Below are 23,063 nucleotides of genomic sequence, written 5' to 3' on the forward strand. Positions count from 1 at the left end.
GGCGGAGTCGCCAGCCCGCACGCGGATATGCAAATGTACCCTCCTCCCGCAGGGGAGAGCGCTGGTTGGCGGAGAGAGGCCGCGGCCACACAGCTGTGAGGGAAGGGGGGCGTGGGGGACGGCGGGATCGGCCCCGCTGTCGGGGCGCCCCCGCGCGGCGGTGCGAGGGGCCGGGGGTGCGCGTGGGTCCCCTCAGAGCGCCCCTGGGGCCGGCGGGGGCACCGGGGGCACCGCGGTGACGCCGGTGGGGAAGGCACCGCTCCCTCTGCCCTTTCCCGGCTCTGCGTGAGGTGAGGCCGCTCCTGCTGCCCGTCCCGGAGGCCGCGCTCAGGCTGGCCGGCCGGAGGTGCGCCCTGCCGGCAGAGCCAGTCCGGCAGACCGCGGCCTCCAGAGGGAGCGCGCTGGGGCTTCCTCCATGTTTGTTTTCTTCCTCAGGGGGAGTTCTGCGGCCGAGGCTTACAGCTGGTGGTGCAGGAGCTGGGGTGAAGTAGTGGCGTGAGGACCCCACGCCTTAACATAAAAAGGAAAGAGATCGATGGTGGTGTGCGCTTCTGGCTGTTCCCTATGGCAGCCACGGACCCCCAGGTCCTGGCCTTGGCTGCTCAGATCACTGAGAGTAGAGAACAGGACATCCCCCTGCTGCTGCTGAAGTTAAAGGGTAATTAATGCCGGTCCTAAAATAAAATTATGAGCTGGTGAACTATGGCTAGTCCTTCTCCTGTCTACCTCCTTAAATGCAGAAGGTTTTTCTGAAACTCTGTAAGAAAGGTTGGTACGGCAGCTTTTCCTGAGAGTGGCGTTTCACTTGGCAAAAATAAGGAGGAGGAGCTGAGAAGCAAATGGACAGAATTTTTTTTCTGCTTTTCAGCTGTCACCCTGATAATGTGGGCCCTTTCACTGCTGATACAGGCAAGGATCTTACACTTGGTCAAATAATTTTTCTCAGTGTTCTTTGGGCAGAAAGCCAGTGTAATTTTCAGTATTCAGTTTTTAAATCTTAACATAGAAACAAGATCATAAATTCCTCTGTGACTTCCCTGTCTTTCCTTCTGCTATACAGCCACTGCTCATAGGAACGGTTGAAACAAGTCGGGTCCTGTTCTAAATTGGGATGTAATTATAAGGAAGCTATATGTTTCCCAGTGGTTGTGGTTTTATCTAGCCTAGGAAATTCATGCAAATGGTTCACATCCCGGGTAATGTATGTTTTGCAACTAAATATGTAGAGAGAAAATGGAAACCTAAGTTTAGCTATCCTTCCCAATTGTCATATTATCTTACAAATGAGTTGTAGCTGTAGCAGTAGAAATTGCTGACAAAATATTTCATGCTGTTGTTAGCACTTTTACAATTCCTTTAATCCTGGATCCTGTCCTGTGTACATATACTCTTCTTACATTTTAGAAAAAGAAAAAAAAACCTGCATGTCAGAATCTTATGTTCCTCTTTGTCTCTCTCCCACTTTCTTCCCACAGGAATTTTAAGCAGTCCTTCCTTAGGATGTGAAGAATCAAATAAAATTAAGCAAGATATATATGATTATGGTCTTACTCAGTACTGCTTGCTGGTCCTTAAGCAAGACCACTCTCAGCTGCATGGAGCCTGGGCTACTGCTGCCCAGCTAGCAGAGATACTAAGGTAAAAAAAAAAAAAGCTAAGAAGTTTTCTTTCTGTCCTTTTATCTTGCTCTTTCTCTTGTCAAGCTGTAATACATTGGCTCCCATCCAGAACAAGGCTTGTTGTTCAGGAAAGGCCAGGGTTAAAGTGCAGGGAAGCAGTCAAGAGCAGAGGGGTCAGGCATAGCCTAATTGGTCCTGTTTAATTCATTTGCATTGTGTTTCATTGAGCTGGGGGAACTGTATGGTGGGAACCTTTTTTTGTGGACAGTACTCACCAGTGCAACAGTTCTTACCCAGTAATTATATAATTTTGAATTGTAGTTATTTAAAACTTGTGATTTTGTTTGCTTAGATTTCATCTTGCAAAGATCTTCAACCTGATTGTCTCAGTGCTTGGCTTGACTGTATTTAAATATTTATTTAACATACCCATTTGAAGTATCTATTTACATTTTAAAATATAATAGATGACACAGTTCATACAGACTAGATAACCTGATGTAGTGATATTGTGAGAATGGCATTGTAAATACGAAAACTTTAAACGCAAACCCCCAGTGATCCAATCTCAATTTTAAATGTCAGGAAAAATAATACATTTTAAAGTTTCCTAAAGTTTAGTTTTGGCTTAACTAGGGAGTAAAATTCTAAGGCATGAAGTAATTATGTGACCATCTCTTATTTATGCTATATCTGCAGTATGAATTTTTAATGCAAGGAATTTCAGTAAGGAGTGCAAGAGTTATCACCAGAGTAGTGTGATACTTAAATCATCCCCTAAAAGCTGTTTCAGATGCAGAGAATACTGAAATTTATTTTAGCTCTAAAAATGTCTTTTTGTAGCTAGATGACTCGCAGCTTCATGCCTAGAATTTGTTTTCCAAGGGCTTTGGTAGACAGCTTTACATGTGTGCATTCCCAAAAATTAATATAGCCTGGGTAAGATACCAGAAAGCAAAATTTGTAAAAAGTCAGGAAGACTCTTGTTGCACTGGTATCAATGCAGAATTGAAACAACTTAGCAGTTGTAAAACATGCAGTTTCTTGTAAAAAGTCTTCCAGAAACTACCAACATGTTGCAGTGAGTAAAATAAGAGAGTTGAGATCTGAGGAACTGATTTCTAGCCCACATGCTTTCCTCAGTTTGAGAAAAGTTGTAGATAGGCCCACTGAAGGTTTTGTGGTGTATTTTTATATATATTTTCACTTCCTGATGTGCATCACTTCATCACCAGGCTTACTTTATCAGGTTTTTTTCTACCTTTCTATTTTTCCTTTTTTTTTTTTTTTTTTCTTCTTTATGACCATCAGAGCCCTTCCCTAGAATATGGAACAAGCCTGAGCTTCTATGAAGCTAGAGGAGAAAGTGTTTTGGATATGTTTTTAACTGAGAAATTCCATAATAAGTAGTAATGTGGTCTCCAACCTGTGAGAGGTTGCTCTTCCTTGGAGGCAGCCACCTTGGAGCCAGTCACAGCAGTGAGCTGTTGTTCAGGGGGAATTGTCTCATGCCACTGAAGCATTTCTTCGATGACGTGACATTCATTCAAAGTTGTTCAAACAGGCCTTTGACTATTCAGGTTGACTTTTTTTCTTTTTTTCTTTTTTTTCTTTTGGTTTTGTTTTGTTTCATTTTGTTTTGTTCCATTTCAGTCATTGTTGTGTAGGGCTAGAGGTGAAAGAAGATCCTGAGGAATTTTGCAGGAAGTTTCTTCCTTCAGTTATAGACAGCCTGCTGGTTTTGGGAAAACGCTTGCAAGCACGATTTATCCGAGCAATCAAGGTATTTAAGTTTCATAGTTAAAAGAGCAGAGAATGCCTGCAAACTTTCTGCATATTGGATAAGTAGGATATTATTCTAGGGACATGGTATTATGGAAATTTATTTTCCAGAAATTGCAGTAGTTTTCTTATGCCTCCGAGCCCTGAATGTCATTGTGCAGCATTTGCTCCATGACTTGTGCAAAGCCACTACAAAAAGTGATACAAAAGACAGCATCCCAGTCACGGTAGTGTCTTAACTTTGCATATCATTAGTTCAGCCTTCATAATGACTTAGTTCTCACTCATTTTATTCAGCTTTACAAAAAATGGTTTAGGGAGTCTTAAGATTTTAAATCAGATTTGTTGAAGTTTGTTTTGTCATTCAATTTCTGCTGTATAATTGGCAAAAAAATTCCAAGAATCCTCACTGCTTCTGAACTTGTAAATGGAGAATGCCTAAGGCAGACTTCACGAATTTATACATTTAAACACTTTCTCACATTTTCCTCCTTTTTGTAATGAGGAAGGGTTTTACTCAGCAAGGTTCCCTCATGCTTCTGGAGTATTCTGAGTTCTAGAATCAGAGGGAAAAATACCCCCAACAAAAGGAAAAAAAAAAAAAACCACAAGTAATTTAAATTACCATCTTCATGGATTCTGGCAGTTTCTTTTAATATCCCCATTTCTTCATACTATCCCATTTCTTGGCTTACTGGCTTCTTGCACTTAGCCAAAGTTTTCCTACAAAGTATTGTGATAGATACCACAGACAATCAAGTCTCAGAAAGCATCAGTGCAGTACTTGAGAAGTGCATTTTGTGCTTAACAAGGAAGCTTCCTAAATGACATCCCAGGAGACTCTTATCCTCAATATGTAATTTCCCCCATACTTTCTTATTACGCCTCAGCCTACATGCTACTTGAGTCATGCTTGTGGGCAAAGGTTTCTTTTGAATGCAAATGCAGTCTGCATTTTAATTAGTACTTTGGCTTTTAAACTTCATGGTTTCAGAGGTGACTGGGCATCAAGTCACCCAGACTTGATGCTTGCTCAGTGGAATTTTGGAAATCCCACTCTACCAGTGGAGTTTATTCTGCTCTCTTTTGCTTTTTGTACAAGTTTTTGAAGTCAAGAGAAGTAGTGAAATAGCTTTCTGAAACTGCCATGTTGCCAGAACACAGAACAGATAATGTTACAGTGTAACATATTACTGTTATTTTGTATTTCTCTTTATCAGTCTGAACCAAATACAAAGGTTAAACCTTGACTGAAGGCTGGGGCTCCAGCAAGGATCTGGGTGGGAATAGGCTTCCCAGGGTTTCATTTGTGTAGGCTGAATTAATGTGGGATGTATGACCATGTGCTTTGTAGCAGCATTTGTCTGCAGTATGGTTCTGTCAAAAACCCTTTTGCTTTCCACACTCCAAGATTCCAGATTTCCAGTAGTCTGTGGCTCACACTTGGAATACAGCCTGGAATGCGCATGTGTTTGTGCATTCACATGTTAAAACCTGAATTCCTACTGGTCATAGGGGAGCACTGGAGCACCTCTGCAGTGAAGAAAGACAGAGATATGGGGTTGTTCAGCATGAAAAAAAAGTCTCTGAGGAGAACTTATATCACATCCCAGTACCTAAAGGGGCTACAAGAAAGATGGAGAGGGACTTTTTACAAGGGCATGTAGTGACAGGATAAGGGGTGATAGCTGTACACTGAAAGAGAGGGATTTAAATTAAGTATTGGGAAGAAATTCTGTGCTGTCAGGGTGGTAAAATACTGGGACAGACTGCCTATAGAAGCTGTGGATGCTCCATCTGTGGAAGCATTGGAGGCCAGGCTCCATGAAGCTTGGAGAAATCTGGTCTGAAGATGTTCCAGTCCATGGCAATGGGGATGGAACAAGAAGGACTTTAGGTCCTTTTCTACCATTCTGTGATTGATTCTATGTTTTTTTCCAGTCCAGTGCTATCACAGGCAAGCACATGATGTAGTTTGTTTGGCAAACAGATCAAATTTCAGCTTTATAGTGGTTTGGTGTTTGCTCCCACACTTCCAACTAGGAGGTGCTTCTGAAGCTTCACCATACCAGTTATCAGGAAACTTTTCCATTTTGACTGTGTCCTTGGCCACTTTGTACCTTTTTTTATTTTCCCCCTCTTCTTTAAAGTAATGTATTTCCCACTTAGTGCATTAAATCTGTGATGCTGGGCTATTATTTGTCTTATCCCTCCAATGCTATCAAATATTTTTAAGGAGTAAACAATATATTTCTCTCCTTGTTGTGATTTTTTCCCCCAAATAGATGCTTTTATTTTTTTTTTAGTATCTTCAGATCTTCTTAATTGATCTCTGACCTTAAAGGTCTCACAAGTTGGGTTGGGTTTTTTTTTGGTTTTTTTTTACTGGTTTCTGCAGTTTTACCAACTTCATTTGGAAATCTGGTGGCATCTGGTCGCCAGATTCCTGAGGCATACAAACCTTCCCATGATATCACAATGACGTCCTTAATGAAGATACATACACATGTTTTTACCTACTTCTCTCTTTTTAAGGATAAAGAAAAACAAGACTTTTTACATTGGTTCCAAATAGTAACTGATGCCATCTGCTGGCTGTTCGGTGGGCATATTCAACTAGCAGCATGTGGTAAGGGAAATAACAACCCACACAACTCCTGACCATTTATTTATGGCAACTACAAGTATCAAAATTCACTCTTAAGCTAATCTCCACCTAGTCTTCTAAATTGGAGTAGGTGTTAAATCAGTCTCTTTTAGTAGTCAACTCAACAGCAGTATCTAAAATGGTAAATATCCACTAAAGGGAAATACTTAAGAGTTCCCCTTCTAGTCTTTCAGAGATGAATATTTAAAGTGTGATCCTGTAATTTCTTTTTGTAAGTCTATACCTTTTAAAAATCAGGTTGTTGGGATTTTTTTCCCCCAATAAGGGACAATGGATCTTTTCCTGTGTGTGATTAAAATATGCAGAAATTTGACCAGAGTACATTGCTAGCCCTGGTAAGTAGATAGATTTGGAAACAGATTTCTGAAGTGTTTGCCATGACAGGAAATTTTACAGACATCTAACAAACTTCACTATGTATTTCTGACCAAAATAAGCTTTCATTTAAACTGATGTTAATCACACTGATTCTGAAAAGCAGAATTCCATTTTGTTTCTAGTATTAGACAAAAACCTAAGGATCATAAGATGTGTGACTAAAAACACACATGGTCAGAAAAATTACTGAATACATAACCAGTGATACACTGGGATAAAAAAGATGGTGCTTTAATGACATCAGTGGATTTGCATTAGATAATCTGGGGTAACAAACTGTCAAGGTTGAGGTCCTTAACTTTTTTGGATATTGTTGCCCCAGTGTTAATTCCACTGTTGTTGTAAGAAAAGGGCACTATTGTAACATAAAGGGGTTTAAAGCTTTCATTCTCTTGCAACATCAGTGCCTGAGGGATGTCCAAAGGCAGAAAAAACAAGATTCGGCATGTTTTTTGGAGATTGGAGTAGTTTAGTTATCTCAGTAAGTTTCAGTGTAAGAATTATAAATGAGGAAGTTTGTTCCAGAAGCAGTGTCTGGTTTTACTTGCTATGACTTATTTGGTTTATGGTGTTTTCAAGTCTGGTTCTGATTGCATGATTTCTTGTTTGCTTCTTTTTGGCTTTCTTTGCAGCACTACAAAATGATCGCTTCCTGCAGTTGTTAATAACAGATGATGTTGAAACAGCAATTATAATGATGTCTGTGTTACACAATATTTTGAGGATCAATAGGTTGGTTGTTTTAGTATCATTATTTTTCTTAATAATAAATATAAAAGATAGTTCATTACTGCTTGGTAAAATAACATCTTTTGATATGCAAGCATTGTTGTGTTTTATTGTTTGGGGTTTTTTTTCCCTATTCTTTGTAGTAGAAATTGAAAACATTAAAAAGCTGGGGTTTGAATCTTATTAAATTGAGGGAGTGGTAATTGGTTGATTAAAACAGTAATACTGTCTGGATCATATTCCTGGTCCAGCTAGCTGGGCATGTTGGCTTGCTGTATATAGCCTGACATAGATAAAAATAAGTCACTGATAAAAAGCTCATGTTTTTCAATAAACACTTCTGTTTTGTCCCACTCTCCTTTTTTTTTTTTTTTTTTCCTTTACTCTTTTTAAAGTTCTGTCTTGCTTCAAGTTGAAGAAGAGACCCTTCACTCTGTTTTGGATGAACTTGTTTATAAGCTGTCCTCTACCACCAATCCTGCTGTAGGAAGTGCTGCCACAAAACTGCTGTTGTTAGTGGCAAAATCTTGCAAACAGCTTGTGCAGTTATTCACAGCTCGCTACAAAGGTTTGTAAACATGCATGGGACGGATCACTGCGCCTTCTCTTACATTCCCTGTGAAAATAAAAAGATAGAGGTTCCCATTGTGGTTCAATAACTCTCTAGTACAGGTAGAAACTGCATTGCCCTGTTGCTTTGTGCGTTTTTTCACTTCCATTCATTTTCATTGCAGTTTAAGGTACTGCACTTCTTTCTGTTTCCTTGATTTATTTTCTTCTGCGTACTGCGCACTCTGCATGTGGCAGCTTGTCTTTTAAAGTTGTTGATTGTCACTTCCAAAGCAAAAGGGCTTTTGCTTCTTTCTGTTTCCCTGTGCAGGTTGGTTATTGAGGGATCCAGTGGCAGGGTGCCTGTACTGCCACAGTCACAGAGCCCTGTGTCACATCTACCATAGTGCTGAGGCTCACTAATCCAGAGCATGAAAGTTTTAGAGTGACCTGGTGACCCTGGCTGTTGCAGGTCTGCTCATCTGATAGGGGGCTGTTTAGTTATCCAGAAGCTGACTGTCTTTTGATAGCTAAGTAATTGGAATGAACTCTTTCCAAGAATTCATGAAATTAATTTATCCTTTTGTCTTGATGTCTTCATATTATAGGGCTGAGTATGTGTATAATTTGTTCTATGTTATTAATTCCTTAATGAGGTGTCCCATTTAATGTTTCTGTCTCTAGCATAGCAGGAAGCTCCAGGAAATCCCTTTGTACTCTATCATGCCCATGGAGACTAAGGAACAGGCATAATGTTTGCCATGTCTTTTATGTTCTGGATGTTATTGTGGCTCAAAATTACTTGTGAGCAGCCTCAGTCCTTTGAGGACAAAGACAGTAAAAAGAAGAAATGCAATGCAAAATGTCCAATTCCCATTTTTTGCGCTTGTGCTGACCAGTTATTATACAGTATCAGCCAAATAAATTTCTGGACCTGATGAAAAGCTTTGCCACCCTTTTGTGTACAGAACTGAGAAGAGGGATTCCTGGTATTGTGGAAAACACTATACCTTGTAAGTGTAGTGTTTTAAGGCTGGTATCACATTGTGGATTCTTGGGAAGCTGCCTTGATGGTCTGATCATCCCAGCTGTAGAATGCTGGCTTGTTTGAAGTTCTGTAGATCTCCATCAAAGGATGCTTTATTTTGCTCTAGAATCACAGTATGCCACAGTCATTTAGAAACTCTTAATCTCTCTCCTGTACATGTTTCCTCTTTCCACTAAGAAAAGAAAAAAAAAATGGTGTGGTTTGTTTGTTTGTTTTTTTAAAGTTAGAATACTTCTGTTAGTTTTAATTCAGGCTTTGGAATACTTTAGAGACTTTGAGGAATAAAAGCAACAGAGAAAGCATTACAGCATTTCCACCATCTGGCCATCTCACTGAAGTCCCTTGGCTTCACAGTGGCTCGGAGCTGTTGGCAGTGTGAGGTGCTTTGGTGTGAGCTTTGCCAGTGAAGGCAGCCTGCTGGAGTTGAGGGCATCTCCAGGACCAGCACAGTCCCTGTGTCAGGTTTCCTGGAGAGCCTGGCCTTTTGTCCTGCATGGGTTGACACATCTGTGAGGCATACTGGAAGTACTCCCTGTCAGTAGCCAAAAAGAGCATATGGCGGTGTAGTCTGTACAGAGACTGGCAAGTGGTTGTGTCAGACCCACAGTGCTTGTGTGAGGGAGCTCTCCTGTGTAGCCTGGCTCCCTGCTTTTGCAGGGCTCAGGCGGCCTTGGGGCACCCATTTGTAGTCCTGCCTGTCTCTCCCCTGAAGTGTTTAACTGTCACTGTTTTTCTAAAATGATGCACATGGTACCACAGAGTGCCATTTTTGTGTGCTCCAGATCCTGTAAGTACATGTGTGTGTTGTGTTGGAGTTGCCCGGTGTATGAATATGTTTATGGACAATGATTTGAAGATGGAAAAGTTACTTGAATCTGCAGTTCTTCAGGAGGCAAACATACACATACTTCCTGCCCTCCTTCCTCTTCCCTCCAACTTCCTGCAGAGCCCTTAGGCTCTGGGATTTGTCTGATACAAACATTTTAGCACACGTTACTATCTACTTGCATAAGGAGTGTGTGTGTGTGGGTGGTGCTTTTTAGCTACTGCAAACCCATAAAGCTTTTCTGTCTCATGGATTGGATGCACATGTACTCACAGTTAAATGATGCTGTGAAGGTACGGCATCAAACAATTCCAGTTGGATAGAAACAAATTCTATTACAAAAAATATGAAAAGAGTGTCAGCAACACCCAGCACTTGAATGGTTCTTTGAATTCTTTTTAGCACCTTACAATGACTTACTGATAGGACACTGAAAGTACGTTGGCAATTTGATTGTCAGTGATACAAACACAATGCTGACTCGGACATACAAAATCACTGGATAATACTTCTTTGTAATAGTTGGAGCACCAGACATTCTTTGATAAGATTATGCATTGACACTCAAAGACGGCTGATGGTCTTCAGCTCTCACACTTCTTTGCACATAGAATCAAATTTGATATGTTGATTCAAAGAGTTTTACTTCAAAAGCCTGAAAGGAAAATTTCACATTACTGGATTAGCTTTTTCTCTTTCTCCTAGGATTAAAAGGGCTTTTAAGTAAACAGTGGACTGGCAAAGGATTTGACAGGAAGGTCAATCAACTCTTGGACCTGCTGTATTTGGAACAATCCAGTGGAAAAGGAGAAATACAGGTGATTAAGTTTAATGTGACTTTCAGATGTGAAATCCTATTTACATGTGATTTGTGTATGGGATATGTGAAGGGATCCACTGTATCACTTTGTAGATGCTTTTCAAAACCTGTGTTATTATTTCACTATGTTAATGTTTTAATTACCTTTTTAAAATTATTTTATTGTGTTTGTTTAAAACATCAATAAATTGTTCAGTCATTAAAATATGGGACTGTGGCTCAAGAGATTGACTTTCTGTGCAGATTCATCATAGATGTCAATATAACCATAGAGGGAAAATAATTTTTTTGCTAACTATCAGATTAAAATAACTGCATTTGTTTTTCTCACATCAGTGTTACAAATTTAGATCTCTGAATTCTAGGCAGCATTTACATAAAACTAAGTCATAGGCAGAAAATGTGCAGTAAGAACACTACCTGGACTGTGTTCCCAATGAAAGAGACAATGTGTGTTTCATGAGCATCTTAAAAAAAAATTTACATGCAGGTTTCTCAGAGACAATGCTTCAATGAAAATCAGTTATGTTTGCAGAGACCTGCTTTCATCTTAAACAGAGCAGGGTGTCTTGTGATTCAGTTCGTTTGTGGGATTTTTAATAATCAATTTAAGAATAGAATAGATTTTTTTTCGTGTTTGCAATTCATACTGGAAATGTAACATTTTCCTGATGCTCTTTCTCCAAACTTGTCTTTCTGTCCTCTCTAGTGTAGGCATTTGAATCACCATTTGAAATTCCAAGCGCTTCAGGTGTTTTAAATACAAATTTCTCGTATTGATTTTACATATATATATATATATATATATATATATATTTGTGCTGTAGATTTGTTTATCACAGACAGCATCAATACAGGTGATCAGATTAACTGTTTTTGGGGCAAGTGTGGAGTTCATGATAATAATTATTTTGTAGGACCTTAAATTCTCCAATTTGATGCATTTGAAAACTGATGGGGTTTGGCCAAATGCTGAGATTGTCCAGTTATGTAAGCAGTATGTCCAGTTATGCAAGCAGTAATAAAGTGCTTTTATATGCATAGAAAATATTCTACCAACTGTTTTATTAATTTCAGAAGCGGCATGAAGCAGCTTGTATAATCCAGGCAGCGTGGCGGGGATTTCAGACAAGGAAAAGGCTGAAAAAGCTACCCCAAGCAGTGGTCACTTTACAGAGAAGCTTCAGGTAAACAGTATGACTTTGTGAAAAACAGTAAAGAATACGATCTAGTACAAAGGTTTGAGTTGGGCTGGGTTTTCTCAAGTCACAAAGGAAGAGGAAAAATTCCGGTTATCTCATTCAGTGTCCTGTTTGAAGTAGGTGCCACCTCAAAATGGGATCTGGATGCTCAGGGCTGCATCCAGTTTTAGAGGTCTTCAAGGATGGAGATCCTAGGATCTCACTTGATCCCTTTCCTTGTGCTGGATGATTCACCTTGTGAATTCTTCCACTACAGGCAGTGGGAATTTCCTTGTTGCACTCTTTATCACTGCCTCTTGTCCTTTTTCTGAGCACCCCCATGAGTCTGGCTGTATCTGCTCTCTAACACTTCTTTAGGTAGTGAGAGAGAGATTTTTGCCTTCCTTTAGGCTAAACACACCTTGCCTGTCCTTATATATCCTACATTCCATGGTCCTAATGGTCTCTCTGTTTGTATGGTCTCTATCCCTCCATTTTTCAGCCTTGCTCCTCCATTGGGGGTCCCAGTAGAGTGTGACCAATACTCCAGGTGTGCCAAGTAAAGCCAAATAATCTTCCAACTAAGCTGTAGCCTTTCTTCCTGCAAGGGCTGCTACTGGCTCATGTCCAGCCTGTCCCCTCTTTTCATTTGAGTTGCTGTCCAGGTAATTGGTGCCCAGCCTGTGCTGGTATTTAGTACCAGCTCTAGAATTTCCCATTTGAACTTCATGTGGTTTTCATTGAACCATTTTCTGTGTTTGTGGAGGTTTCTCTGTGTGTCAGCCCTGCCCTGCATGGGAGACTGTGATGACAGCCTTGCTAGAGTCAAGGAAAATGACATCTACTGCTTTCCCCTCATCCACAGAGCCAGTCATCACAGAAGGCAATCAAACTGATCAAATGTGGTTTGCCTGTGATAAATCTATGCTGGCTATTCCCATGCACTTTCCTGTCCTTCCTGGATATAGCTTCCCTGAGAATTTGTTCCCATATCCCAGGCTCTAAGTTTGGGTTGACCAAGTGTTCCTTCATCTTGAAGATGCCTTTTTCCAGTTAGCTGTTACTTCTCAAACAGAAAGGTAATGTAACACCTATGTGAGTCTTTTCACTACAGATTTTTTTTTTTTTTTTTTGGTAGAAACATCCAAACAATGTGTTTTATCAGCAGTACCAAACTGCCACTTCTGGTGCCAAAAGCTTCAACTGTTTCTTTCCCAGCTGCCAGACTTCTCCATGAAAAAAACTTACTTCTGTGGTGCTTTCATATTCATAAAAATGTGTGGCATGGGACTCCACTAATAGCACTGTACTGGTGGTAGAACAGATAACTGGTTAATAGTTAAGTTGACACAAAATTGCTCTGTAAATTACATTGGAGCTGTAGTGGAGCTTCCACATGCCAGAATGCTACAGAAACCAAGGCCCATAGTGCCAGTGTAGTGCTTGCAAGACCTTGTTCTTCATTAATTTTTAAATCTTTGTCTCTCAGAAGTAGAGTTACTTCAGTGACCTAGAAATAGTATCCTCTGCCTTGGAGCAGCAGAGAAGGAAGCTATGTAAATAATGCTTGTCTCACTTGAATTAGATTGCAGCAGTAATGTTAGCATGTGTTAGGCTAACTGTTTTGAGAAATTTAGTTTCAATTTAACATAGGTTAAGGGATTAAAATCAAGTGTAGACTCCATAGCAAGATTTTTCAAACTTTTTTTGCACATAGATCGTTACTGTGTCAAAAGTAGATCTTATCAATCACTGTCAAATCACATTGCATTGCGACCAAAGTAATACAAAGCAAACAACTATGCTTTATTATCTAGATTGGCCTTAAGAGGATATTGGACTATCTAAGTTGTAATTTTTAAATTCTGAAAGATTTGGAGTGACATTCTTGTCATTCCTTTTTACTCCACCATGCACTTGAAGCCAATATTCCTTCCCTCATAAGGCACCTTGCAAGCCTGCAAGCTAAACTTATAGCCCAGAAAATTTGGATGATGGGTGAAGATGGAAAAGCAGCAGGAAAGGACGATGAGACTATCAGCAATCACCAAGCTGCTTGACTCCCTAGGTCATATTTTAAATATTGTAAGCATTAGTGTGTGCCTTTTAAGTAGCTCTAAAGTAATTTAAATGGACTTTTGAACACTTTTGTTTAATATTGAGAGGAATGGAAACTTATAAATGTCCTTACAGCTGTGTTTGTTCATGGCTCACCCACTCCCAGTGTACTGAGCAAATACAGTAACTTTACAGTGCCAGTGTTGGTTTTCTTCTGTCTACCTCAAAATATTACACTGAAAAATAGTGTTTGGAATGCTGTAAACATAACTTTAGAAGAGCTTTTAAGAAGACTTTTTAATTTTTAACAGTCAGGTTCTGGATATGGTCACAGATTTATTTTAGAACATGTGTGGTTAAATAGTGCCAAAATTGAAACTCCAGATTGATCACCTGCAGCTGCAGAGGAAGATCTTAAACTCTGCAAGTTATAAACTTTTGAAACTGTGGTTTCAGAAATATCTCCTCAGTGAATGTTAAAGCCTGTAGTCTCTTCTTGAAGCTAGCTCACTCTGACATAGCTAATTGTAGGACATTTTAAATGGCAGTAATTTTTATTAATAATGCATCAAAAATGAAACCATTTTACATTTCTAAAGAGATGACCAGAGGGAGGCTGCTGTGTGCCATGAACTGCAGAAGGAAGCTTGGATCTTCAAGTATGTTTTACTTTAGTTCAGAGACAGTTCCCTGTCACAGTGTGGTCTTGTGCAAACAAATATATCTTATCATTAGGAGAAACAGAGGAGGAATGTGTTTTGCAGACTACATAGGAAAGGATCAGTATTAAAGAATCATTTAAATACCTGACAGACACTCTTGGTTACACAGATATGCATCTGAGAAGTTCATGAAACGTTTTTGTAGTTTTCAACTTAGTGAAGCTGATAAAAATTGATGGGCAAAATATTATAAGTTTTATCAAGAAAATGTGAACAAAAGTCTTGTTTGATCCTGTGACTTCATTTGTCTTAGAAATATAATATTTGGATTTAAAATATTAATTACCTAAATTAAAAATGTAAAAATTTACAGCTCTAATTTGTAGAAATGTGTGGGCTGAAAACTCTTAGTCTCCTTGAAACCATTCTGATATAATCACATGTATCATGATCTTTCTCTGTAGGTAGGTGTGTAGGCACACCTCAAGTCTGCATTACAGTTGTAAAAGGATTATGGTCTGTCAGATTGTGGTGGAGGCTTTTTTATCTGCTGAGCTCAGATCTTTAAATCCAGAGCATCTCTTTTACACAACAGTTTCCATCCCAGTCTCTCCCAAACCAGTTTTAGAGACTAAAGAGAAGGTATGGTTGATGGAAAAATTATAGCTCAATTTATACTAGTGATGGGAAACACAAATAGCTCATTAGTACTGTGAGTCTAAAGGTATGTGCCATGCAGCAATAGCAGAATTAGCTGGACATTAGGTCTAGTCTGTGGACATTTTCCTCCTCTGGCATCCCTTATACTTCAGCTCTGTCCATTGGTTGGTTTTCTTTCCCAGTGCTTAAAACACATCTTTCATTGTCCCCAGAAAAGTGCTAGAGGAGAGCAGAACTCTGGGCTTTGGGCCCAGTGAGGGTACTCAGATCCTGAGTGGGGAAGTGATTTTGCTGCAATAGGAGCAGAGAAGTCCCATTGGTACCTTGTTGTGGGGTAAAGTTGTGCATTCTCAGGTCTTAAGCTGCTAACCAGGTTGGGTCCATGGGGATGAGAAGGGGCAGTGAAGGGACAGGGAGCTTTAGTTCACACCTCCTCATACTTCACTGAGACTACAGCCAAGTTATCTCAGTAATTATTAGTATCAACACATCAATATATTAAGTATTTTAGGTTAGTCTCTATATTGATATGTTGCTGTGTATTTCATTGATGTACATGTTGTTATTAGCTTAAATACTCCAGGGCCAGTTGGAGAGTTTTCAGCCGTCTTATCTGTGAAACTTCTGCTGCAGGTTTTTCAGTGCACAGCAGGGCAACATCCTAATATCAAATATAGAACAGATCAGGAAGAACTTGCAAGAAAATTCTTTCCTAGTGTTCTCTAACAAAGTTCATGGACCAAATGTGTCAATCTGTATTTCCTGAAGAAAAAAAATCTCTCCAAAATTAAGAAATGAGGCTTGGCGTCCAACATTCTGATCTACTCTTGCAGTCAGTACAAAAATTATTGTATTTTTTGTGGAAGCAGGTGCCATGCATGCTGATGGATGAACTGGAAAAGGTGGATACTGGAGCAGATGGCTAATGTTGCTTTACCTCTTGAGCAGATGATGGAATGAAAATTATTGTTCCAGTTCATTCTGGCTGTGAATGTTTCCCATGAGGCAGCATTCCCTTCAGAGTCCTTAGAACTTATATCCTAAGTAAAGATTTATACTTTGATTTCATGGAGTGGTTCAGAGTTTTTTGTGGCTATAGATAGTGTGGTAATTTGTTAATTTGCGAAGATTTCTCATTGCTTGGTGTCATTCTGCAGCCAACAGCTGACATAGCAGATTGTTTTGTGGATTTTCTTTCTCAATGCTGGACCACTTAACACAAAAAAAAGGAGAGCTACTTTAAAGAAATGTACAACTTTAGATAATTGTTAATGTATTTGTGTATTGCAGAGCTAAACGGGAACAGGAGCTGCAGCGTTTAACAAAACAGAATGAAGATGAAGCTCTGAAACTGCAAATGCAACTTCAGAGACAGAGGGCCATGAGACTCTTCCATGAACGACAGCTGACCTTACTGGAAGTTGTCCATGCCGGTAGGATTCATATTAAACTATAGCAGAAGATTAAAGTGTCTGGGTGTCCTTAGGAACAATTTCCCCAAATCTATTTCCCAATCTTGCATGTCTATTTTCACTGTAGTCTTACTGTCCATTCTCCTGACCCAATTATCTGAAAGAGAATGTGCTAATTCCCCCAGGGCTCAGTAACTACTGATCAAGATCTGGTACCTTCAAAATGGTGCAGGAGAAAGGGAGAGACATTTTCCTTGTGTTACAAAGCTCCATTGCAGCCATGATCTGCAAGACTTCACCCACAGCTGGACACCTTGGGGAAAGAGGGTCCTTTAACTGAGAGTGATCAGGTTTTTTTGGTACTCTCTAATTTGAGGATTAACAATGTAAATTGTTAAGAGAACCTAACCTGCAGTCTCCTGACTCTGGAGTTTTGTTACCTTTGTAGGTCAGGTGAATAAATACATGCAGGAAATGGAGGAGAAATCAGCATTAACTATACAGAGATTCTGGCGAGGGTATAGAGCAAGAAGAATTTTTCATCAGCAGAAACAATCTCTTAAGGAGTATAAGGCAGCTGTTATTATTCAAAGAGCAGTGAGTATTTATACTTTGTTCTAACAGTAGATAGGACTGAGTGGATTATTGTGAAGCCTCATAAAACTCTGTGTATTCTCTTACTTTCAATGTAGCCATAAATTTATTAAAAAATTACTTGGGGGTGATAGTCTAGAGCCACAAGTTGCTTTAAAGGGTTAAACCTTGTATAGGCTACAAAGCCTAATACAGTCTTGCAACTAAAATATAAAACCTGCTTCTGTGAAACCCAGGATTGGAATGTCACCATACTACAGATGAGTCACTAACTTATTATGAGTGTTGTTACTATTTAGTGTTCATGCTGACCTTGTATGTTGTCTTTTCAACATCCTTGCTGCACTTAGACTTTAACAGATGCAGTACTGAAACACTTTCACTGATTGTTTACAAACAAAGTGGGAAGACAAACTTCCTCTTTGTGATTGTCATATTCTCATATGTTCCTTACAAAGGCTTGTAATTTCCTGGAGAAACGAAGAAGGAGGAGACCTCTCGCTCCTTGGAAAGAACCCAAGGGACTGACTGATGAGCAGAGACTAGCTTTGCAGCAGAAGGTGGATGACTACATCAAATTGCATCCGGTCTGTTTCTTAGTCATTTCATAATTTGCATTAATGATGCAACATAAAATACTGTAGGGATGAAATATATTCAGCTTCATAAATTATGATCAAGATAATCCATTTGAGGTATGTATGTATTAACCCTGCTTGTTTGACAGCAAGGCACTAGGATATTGGGGATTTTAACCATTAATCTAATAAAAAGTGTCAAAGCAAACTGTAATTGGAAAATTTATGTACATGATGATGGATAATATTGAAAAGAGTTGCAGAGGAAGCAAAATTACAAAGTTAACAATTAGGAACAGCATTTGCATTCCTTGTGTAGGGATTATTCTGCCCCCAGAAGTTTTAAAATAACCAGCTCCTAATGGTAACAAACTTACTTTCCTCCAGGCTTCCCAAATGTCAGAAGAAATGAGTAAAGAATTGCATATGCAGGCTCAGGCAAAGCTGGCACAGTTCCTGCTGAGGAACAGGCTGGATCAGAGGGCAGCGCAGCGGAGAGAGGCTTTGCTGGCTCAGGTCAACACCGATGTGGAACTGCTAATGAGTATGTGACTGCTCTGCTCATGGCTTTGATTACCATTTGGATTAAACTAATTTAGAGAGAAAATTAGAGTGAGCAGTGGTAAAGGCTTATTTCAAAACTGAAATATCTTTCTTCCTTTGCTGTATGCCTTATCTTGAGATCCAGGCTTTGTTATCCAAGTGTTGCTGTAGGTTAAAGATAAACACTTGTTTTTCAAGGAGCATCTTATTCTTCTGCTGAAAGTCTCTGTCTGATATGTTCACAAGAAAAGCAATAGCCCTCTAAAGGTATTAGAATTTCTTAAAAAGGGGGTCTCATACAATCTATTCACCCACATTTGTTTTGCTTTGGTTTATTTTCTCCTGTTGTGAGTAAGCTGCTGGTTAAAACACTCTCACCCCTTCCAGATTAAGGGGGAAATTTTTGAGCTGTGATTTCCATGTTTTCAGTTTCTCTGGCCTGGCTTTAATTGAAACAGAATTCTCTACTGTGCTATCTTAATTCCAGACAAGTGGCTGCATGAAAACCAAGAGTAGCAAACTGCAGCCACCAGAGAGCACCCAAGCTGGGCAGAATTCAGCAAGTTACTGAATTCCATTAGTCTGTCATGTGCTGTGTCACTGCAGCTCATCACTGCCTAAGCAGGCAAATCAGCAACACACTTACACGGAGCGGGGTGCCCCAAGCAGGGAAACTAGAAGGCTGCTGCACCAGAGCAGTGGAAACACCAAGCTGATGTCACCAGGAGCACTGATCCACAGTAGTGACCAGGAGATCCTCTGAGGTTAAACTTCTGCAAGAAGTCATTTTGGTGGATACCACCACTGCACCTGAAAGAAGTAGTCCATCTTTCCCCTTTCTTCTTTCTACACCGTTATGTATTTTTTTTTTCAGATTATCATTTATTTGGATTACCTCTCCAATCAGATTTATGATTTATCAGGTAGTCATAAAATTGCAATGCCAGCACAGGGAAAGGAGTGGCCTAGGACAGTGGGAAGTGGGAGGGTAGTGTTCCTTTTTTTTTTTTAATATTTATAAAACTACAAACAAAATATAGAAAACTCTTTTCCTTGTTCTTGCAGATGCTCCAGGTTTATCAGAAACTACAGAAAAAGATTTTGGTGCCTTTATGAGTCGATCAATCCCTGTAGCTACCAAGGCAAGACAAGCCCACAACACTATGCTAAAATACACTCGTTGGCCATGGTGGAAGAAGCTTGGAGATGAGTTTATGGAGGACGATGTCATTCCTGACGATGCTATAAACACAGAACTGGAAACTCTCTTTATTGGAGGAAGGAAATCCTTTTAGGTAACAATCAGAAGAATTTAATATTCAACTAGACTCATAACTAGCACTATGCAGTCACTTGTGTATGTTTTTAAGGAAGAAAAATATTTGAAAAAGACTGAAAAAGACCAAGGCCTTATTTTAGTGCATTTTATGTAGTAATAATCCCTTCCTGAACATCAAGAGTTGGGTCCTATTGATTGTGCTGTTGCAAATAGGATTTAAATACTGTAATTGTTAATGAAGGTATTTTGTAATTTGTATCACTTTAAAAGTAAGTTTAAGTAAGTTTTAAGTAAAAATAAGTTTTAGCCAAAGTGACCTTTGGCTTTTCAGTTCTTATTCACACTGGGATGCATAAAGAATCTGGCCATTGCAAAAGCCTGGGATTTTATAGCAAAACGTTTATCAGGTGATGTGCTTTGAAATAAAGATGTGTCCAAAACAAACCAAGACACCAATAGGAAATCATGCAAATGCGAGGAAGGCTGGATGCTTTCTCTGGATTCCTCCTAGACTACCTGCCCTCGCTTCCACCCTCTGTAGGTTTCCTTTTGTTTGAGTTTGTCCAGGAGCTCTTTGCTTATCCATGAAGGCTTCCTGGTGGTTTTGCCCGACTTCCTTTTTGTTAGGATGCATTGCTCCTGAGCTTGGAGAAGGTAATTCTTGAGTATTAACTAGCTTTCCTGGGCCCTCCAGGACTTTATCCCAGGCTACTCCACCAAGCAGGACCCTGCAGAAGCCAGTCTGCTCTCAAGTCCAGGGTAATGAGTTTGCTTCCCCACCACCCCCTCATTGTAGATGAGGACAAGGTCTCCTTGTTGGTTCCTCTGTGTTTTGGAGAAGGAAGTAATCAGCAGTGCATTCTGGGAACCTCCTGGATTGCCTGTGCCCTCTGTATTGTTCCTATAAGAGGTATTGGGGTGGTTGAAGTCCCCCACGAAGACTAGGACTTGCGAATGTGAGGCTGTTCCTGTCTGTCTGTAGAGGATGTTATCAGCTCCATCTTCCTGTTCAGGCAGTCTGAAGCAGACCTCTACTATAATGTCACCAGCTCTGTCCTCCCTTTTATCCTGACCCATAAACTCTCAGACAATGTGACCATCATCAGCTCTGTCTTCTTAAACCATGCTTCATGATGAAGTTGCTTCATCCAAAGATCTCCAGCACTAGGTCTCTGCAGTCTCTGTGACCTGGAACATCCACAGCCAAGAGCTGAAGGATGCTGCCTACTGATGTGTCTCAAACAAGAATTTGAGACTGTGATAATGCCATATCTACCTGTGCTATTTTTCAGGTGAAAGACCAGAGTCTTAAAACTTAGTCTCTGCAAAGGAGGAAAAAGTGCAGGGGTTTGTGTTGGTTGTATGTGGGCAGCAGTATTGGTTCAGCATGTTTGTTTTCCATTCTCTCTGGAAGGCTTTGAGTTTTAATTTTTGTGGAGATGAATGGAAAACAAATAAATAGAAACAGTGGGCGGAAGACCAAGCCCATTCAGATGCAGCTGATACATGGAAATTAATAACTGGATGGCTGCCAGGAGGAAGAGCTGTACTCTATGTTAACTTTTCTTTTTTTTTCCAGAATTGTGATTTGGAATGCACTGAATTGGCTCACAATTCCTTTCTTGGATGGTTAACTGATGGAACAATCCATTAAGTATTTTCTAGGGCACTTGCAGATGTCTGTTGAGCTACGTATTATTCTGCACAGCTCTGCTGTGTTAGTCTTGAGCCATGCCCATAACAAGACAGGTGCCCTACAACTACAAAAGCAGAGGGTCTGGATGCAGTCACCAAGTGCTCCAGGGGATGGAAAATAGCCCCAACAGCCAACTCTGGCACTGGAAATGGCCCAGCATCTCTGGATGAACTGCAGCAAGCCAACTTTTCCCTTCTAAATACCTGAGTCCTCTGTGCAGATCATCATCCCCTCGGCCATGCAGCTTCTGGCCCAAACTATTTTGATACAGAAACCTCTGCTCTTACATTTATTCCTAATCATCCTTATTGTAACAGTTCTTTAGTGCAGGGAGATGGTCACAAAAGGGCTTTGCAGAATGTATCTCACATAAAGAGCTGAGCCCCCATGGTCAGTGTTAAATACCAAGTGAATTAGAGAGCTATCTTCCCAAAATGTCATTTATTGTAATGGCCTCTGTCACTTGCTGCCAGTGGAATGCATAACAAACTCTCCCTTTGGAATATGCAATTTGCTAAATCATGGGGGTTTTCAAGTCAACAGAGAACCTAGTGGAAGATGCTGTTTTGTGAGGAATTCAAGTTGTTGGTCCAGCAGCACAAATTCCTCTGCCCCAACACAGCCCTGATAAAACTGGTTTTTTTTACTTTGTGCTTGTCACCAGGAGATCGTGGTCACATCCATTTTACAGACCAGGGAAACTGAGGCAAGAGAGCCATGAGGGAACATGCCTATGGCTGTGTATAGCTGTATCACCTGTCACTTGTTCCTCTTACTGTCCCAAGCAGAGCAAGCCAGAAAGGGGCCACTTGCTGGAATGGAGCTGGGAGATGTTCCTGGATGCCAGTTACTGTTCAGGGTCATTTCAGAGCCTGGGCTCAGTAGAAGAGATTCCCAACCTCCTCTGATGCCCTGCTTGGCTCACAGTGGGAGGGATTTGTCGTAGTTTGATTCCTCCTCTTTTCAAGTTTTCCTGCACCACTGCAGGACATGTTGCTGGCATTTTATTTCATTGCAGCTCCTTCTGGAATAAAATACTCTTGCCTTAATAATGAGAGCAGATATAGACAGCTGAACAGAAGCCACCTCCAGCTTGCTACCAAGTGAACAGTCCTGTCTGGTTTAAACCAGACCCAAAAATTACCCAAAAAAAGACTGTAGGAGAGGCCATGAGCTGTGATGGTGCAGTCCTACTCCTGCTTTACTGTTTGCCACAGACCACAGGCATGCCCAGAAAGCCAGAAGATGTTACTTGGGCATAAACCTATGGCATGGTTGTTCAGCCAGATAGGAAAAAGGGGTAGAGTTTAGCCATACCCAGCAGGTCTGGACTGTGCCCCTTTGGCTAGCAAGCAGGCTTGACTTGGCAGGCTGAAGACAGACCCTGCTCACCCAGAGGAATTTTAGGGGTGCTCTCCACACTGGTGGGGTGACATTCCTGGGGGTTACATGTGACAAGGCAAGGGCGGAGGTGCAGCCCAACCTGTGAAGGCAGTGGCGCTCAGGTCATTAAATATTGATGCTGTCTAAGCTGGCCTGTGGGGGTGATTGAGCTGAATTGCAAGTTTCTGTTGCTGTGATAAATTGGACCAATTTGTCATGTGGTTTTGTTTCTTCCCTCCCTTAAGTAAAGCTATACCAGAGCATTATTGCTATGGCTTCAGCAGCAGCAAACAATCTGGAAAACAAAATCCTCTAGTGGATATGGATAAAATGGGAACAATGGCAACTGTTCTGCCAGAGGCGCCACCAAAGTCATAGAGCTGGAAGAAGGCAGCAAAAAGAACAAAACAAATAAAATATTACTTAGCCCTTTCAGAGACAGAGACAAAGTAGTGTTCTCTGCTAGCTCCTGCAATTGAGGAAAATTCCTGTTTATGCAGACAGATGGTTTTTTTTTAGCTTTAGCTGTACTGGACTCTGCAAACAACAGGATGTCCATCTCCAGCAGAGACACAGACATACACTCGAGACTGTGCTG

General features: G+C 40.4%; 1 protein-coding gene across 1 annotated transcript; it reads left to right on the forward strand.

The window, feature by feature from the left end:
• Positions 1 to 62: 62 nt before the first annotated feature.
• Positions 63 to 19,700, forward strand: IQCB1 (IQ motif containing B1). The gene is made up of 14 exons (XM_072932014.1): positions 63 to 290; positions 436 to 658; positions 1,476 to 1,638; positions 3,273 to 3,402; positions 5,937 to 6,030; positions 7,080 to 7,179; positions 7,572 to 7,744; positions 10,305 to 10,417; positions 11,497 to 11,606; positions 16,271 to 16,413; positions 16,841 to 16,989; positions 17,445 to 17,573; positions 17,952 to 18,108; positions 19,173 to 19,700. The coding sequence occupies exons 2-14, from the start codon at positions 565 to 567 to the stop codon at positions 19,400 to 19,402; spliced, it is 1,785 nt and encodes a 594-aa protein (XP_072788115.1). The 5' UTR covers positions 63 to 290; positions 436 to 564; the 3' UTR covers positions 19,403 to 19,700.
• Positions 19,701 to 23,063: the final 3,363 nt, after the last annotated feature.

This window comes from Taeniopygia guttata, chromosome 7, assembly GCF_048771995.1.
Source record: "Taeniopygia guttata chromosome 7, bTaeGut7.mat, whole genome shotgun sequence".
NCBI lineage: Eukaryota > Metazoa > Chordata > Aves > Passeriformes > Estrildidae > Taeniopygia > Taeniopygia guttata.

What these genes read in the sequence shown, in the direction of transcription:
- IQCB1 (XM_072932014.1), top strand. Translation starts at nt 565, where the DNA reads ATGGCAGCCACGGACCCCCAGGTCCTGGCCTTGGCTGCTCAGATCACT. An exon ending in GATTTATCCGAGCAATCAAG is followed by an intron (nt 3,403 to 5,936) that starts GTATTTAAGTTT and finishes TCTCTTTTTAAG; the next exon opens with GATAAAGAAAAACAAGACTT. An exon ending in ACTTTACAGAGAAGCTTCAG is followed by an intron (nt 11,607 to 16,270) that starts GTAAACAGTATG and finishes TGTGTATTGCAG; the next exon opens with AGCTAAACGGGAACAGGAGC.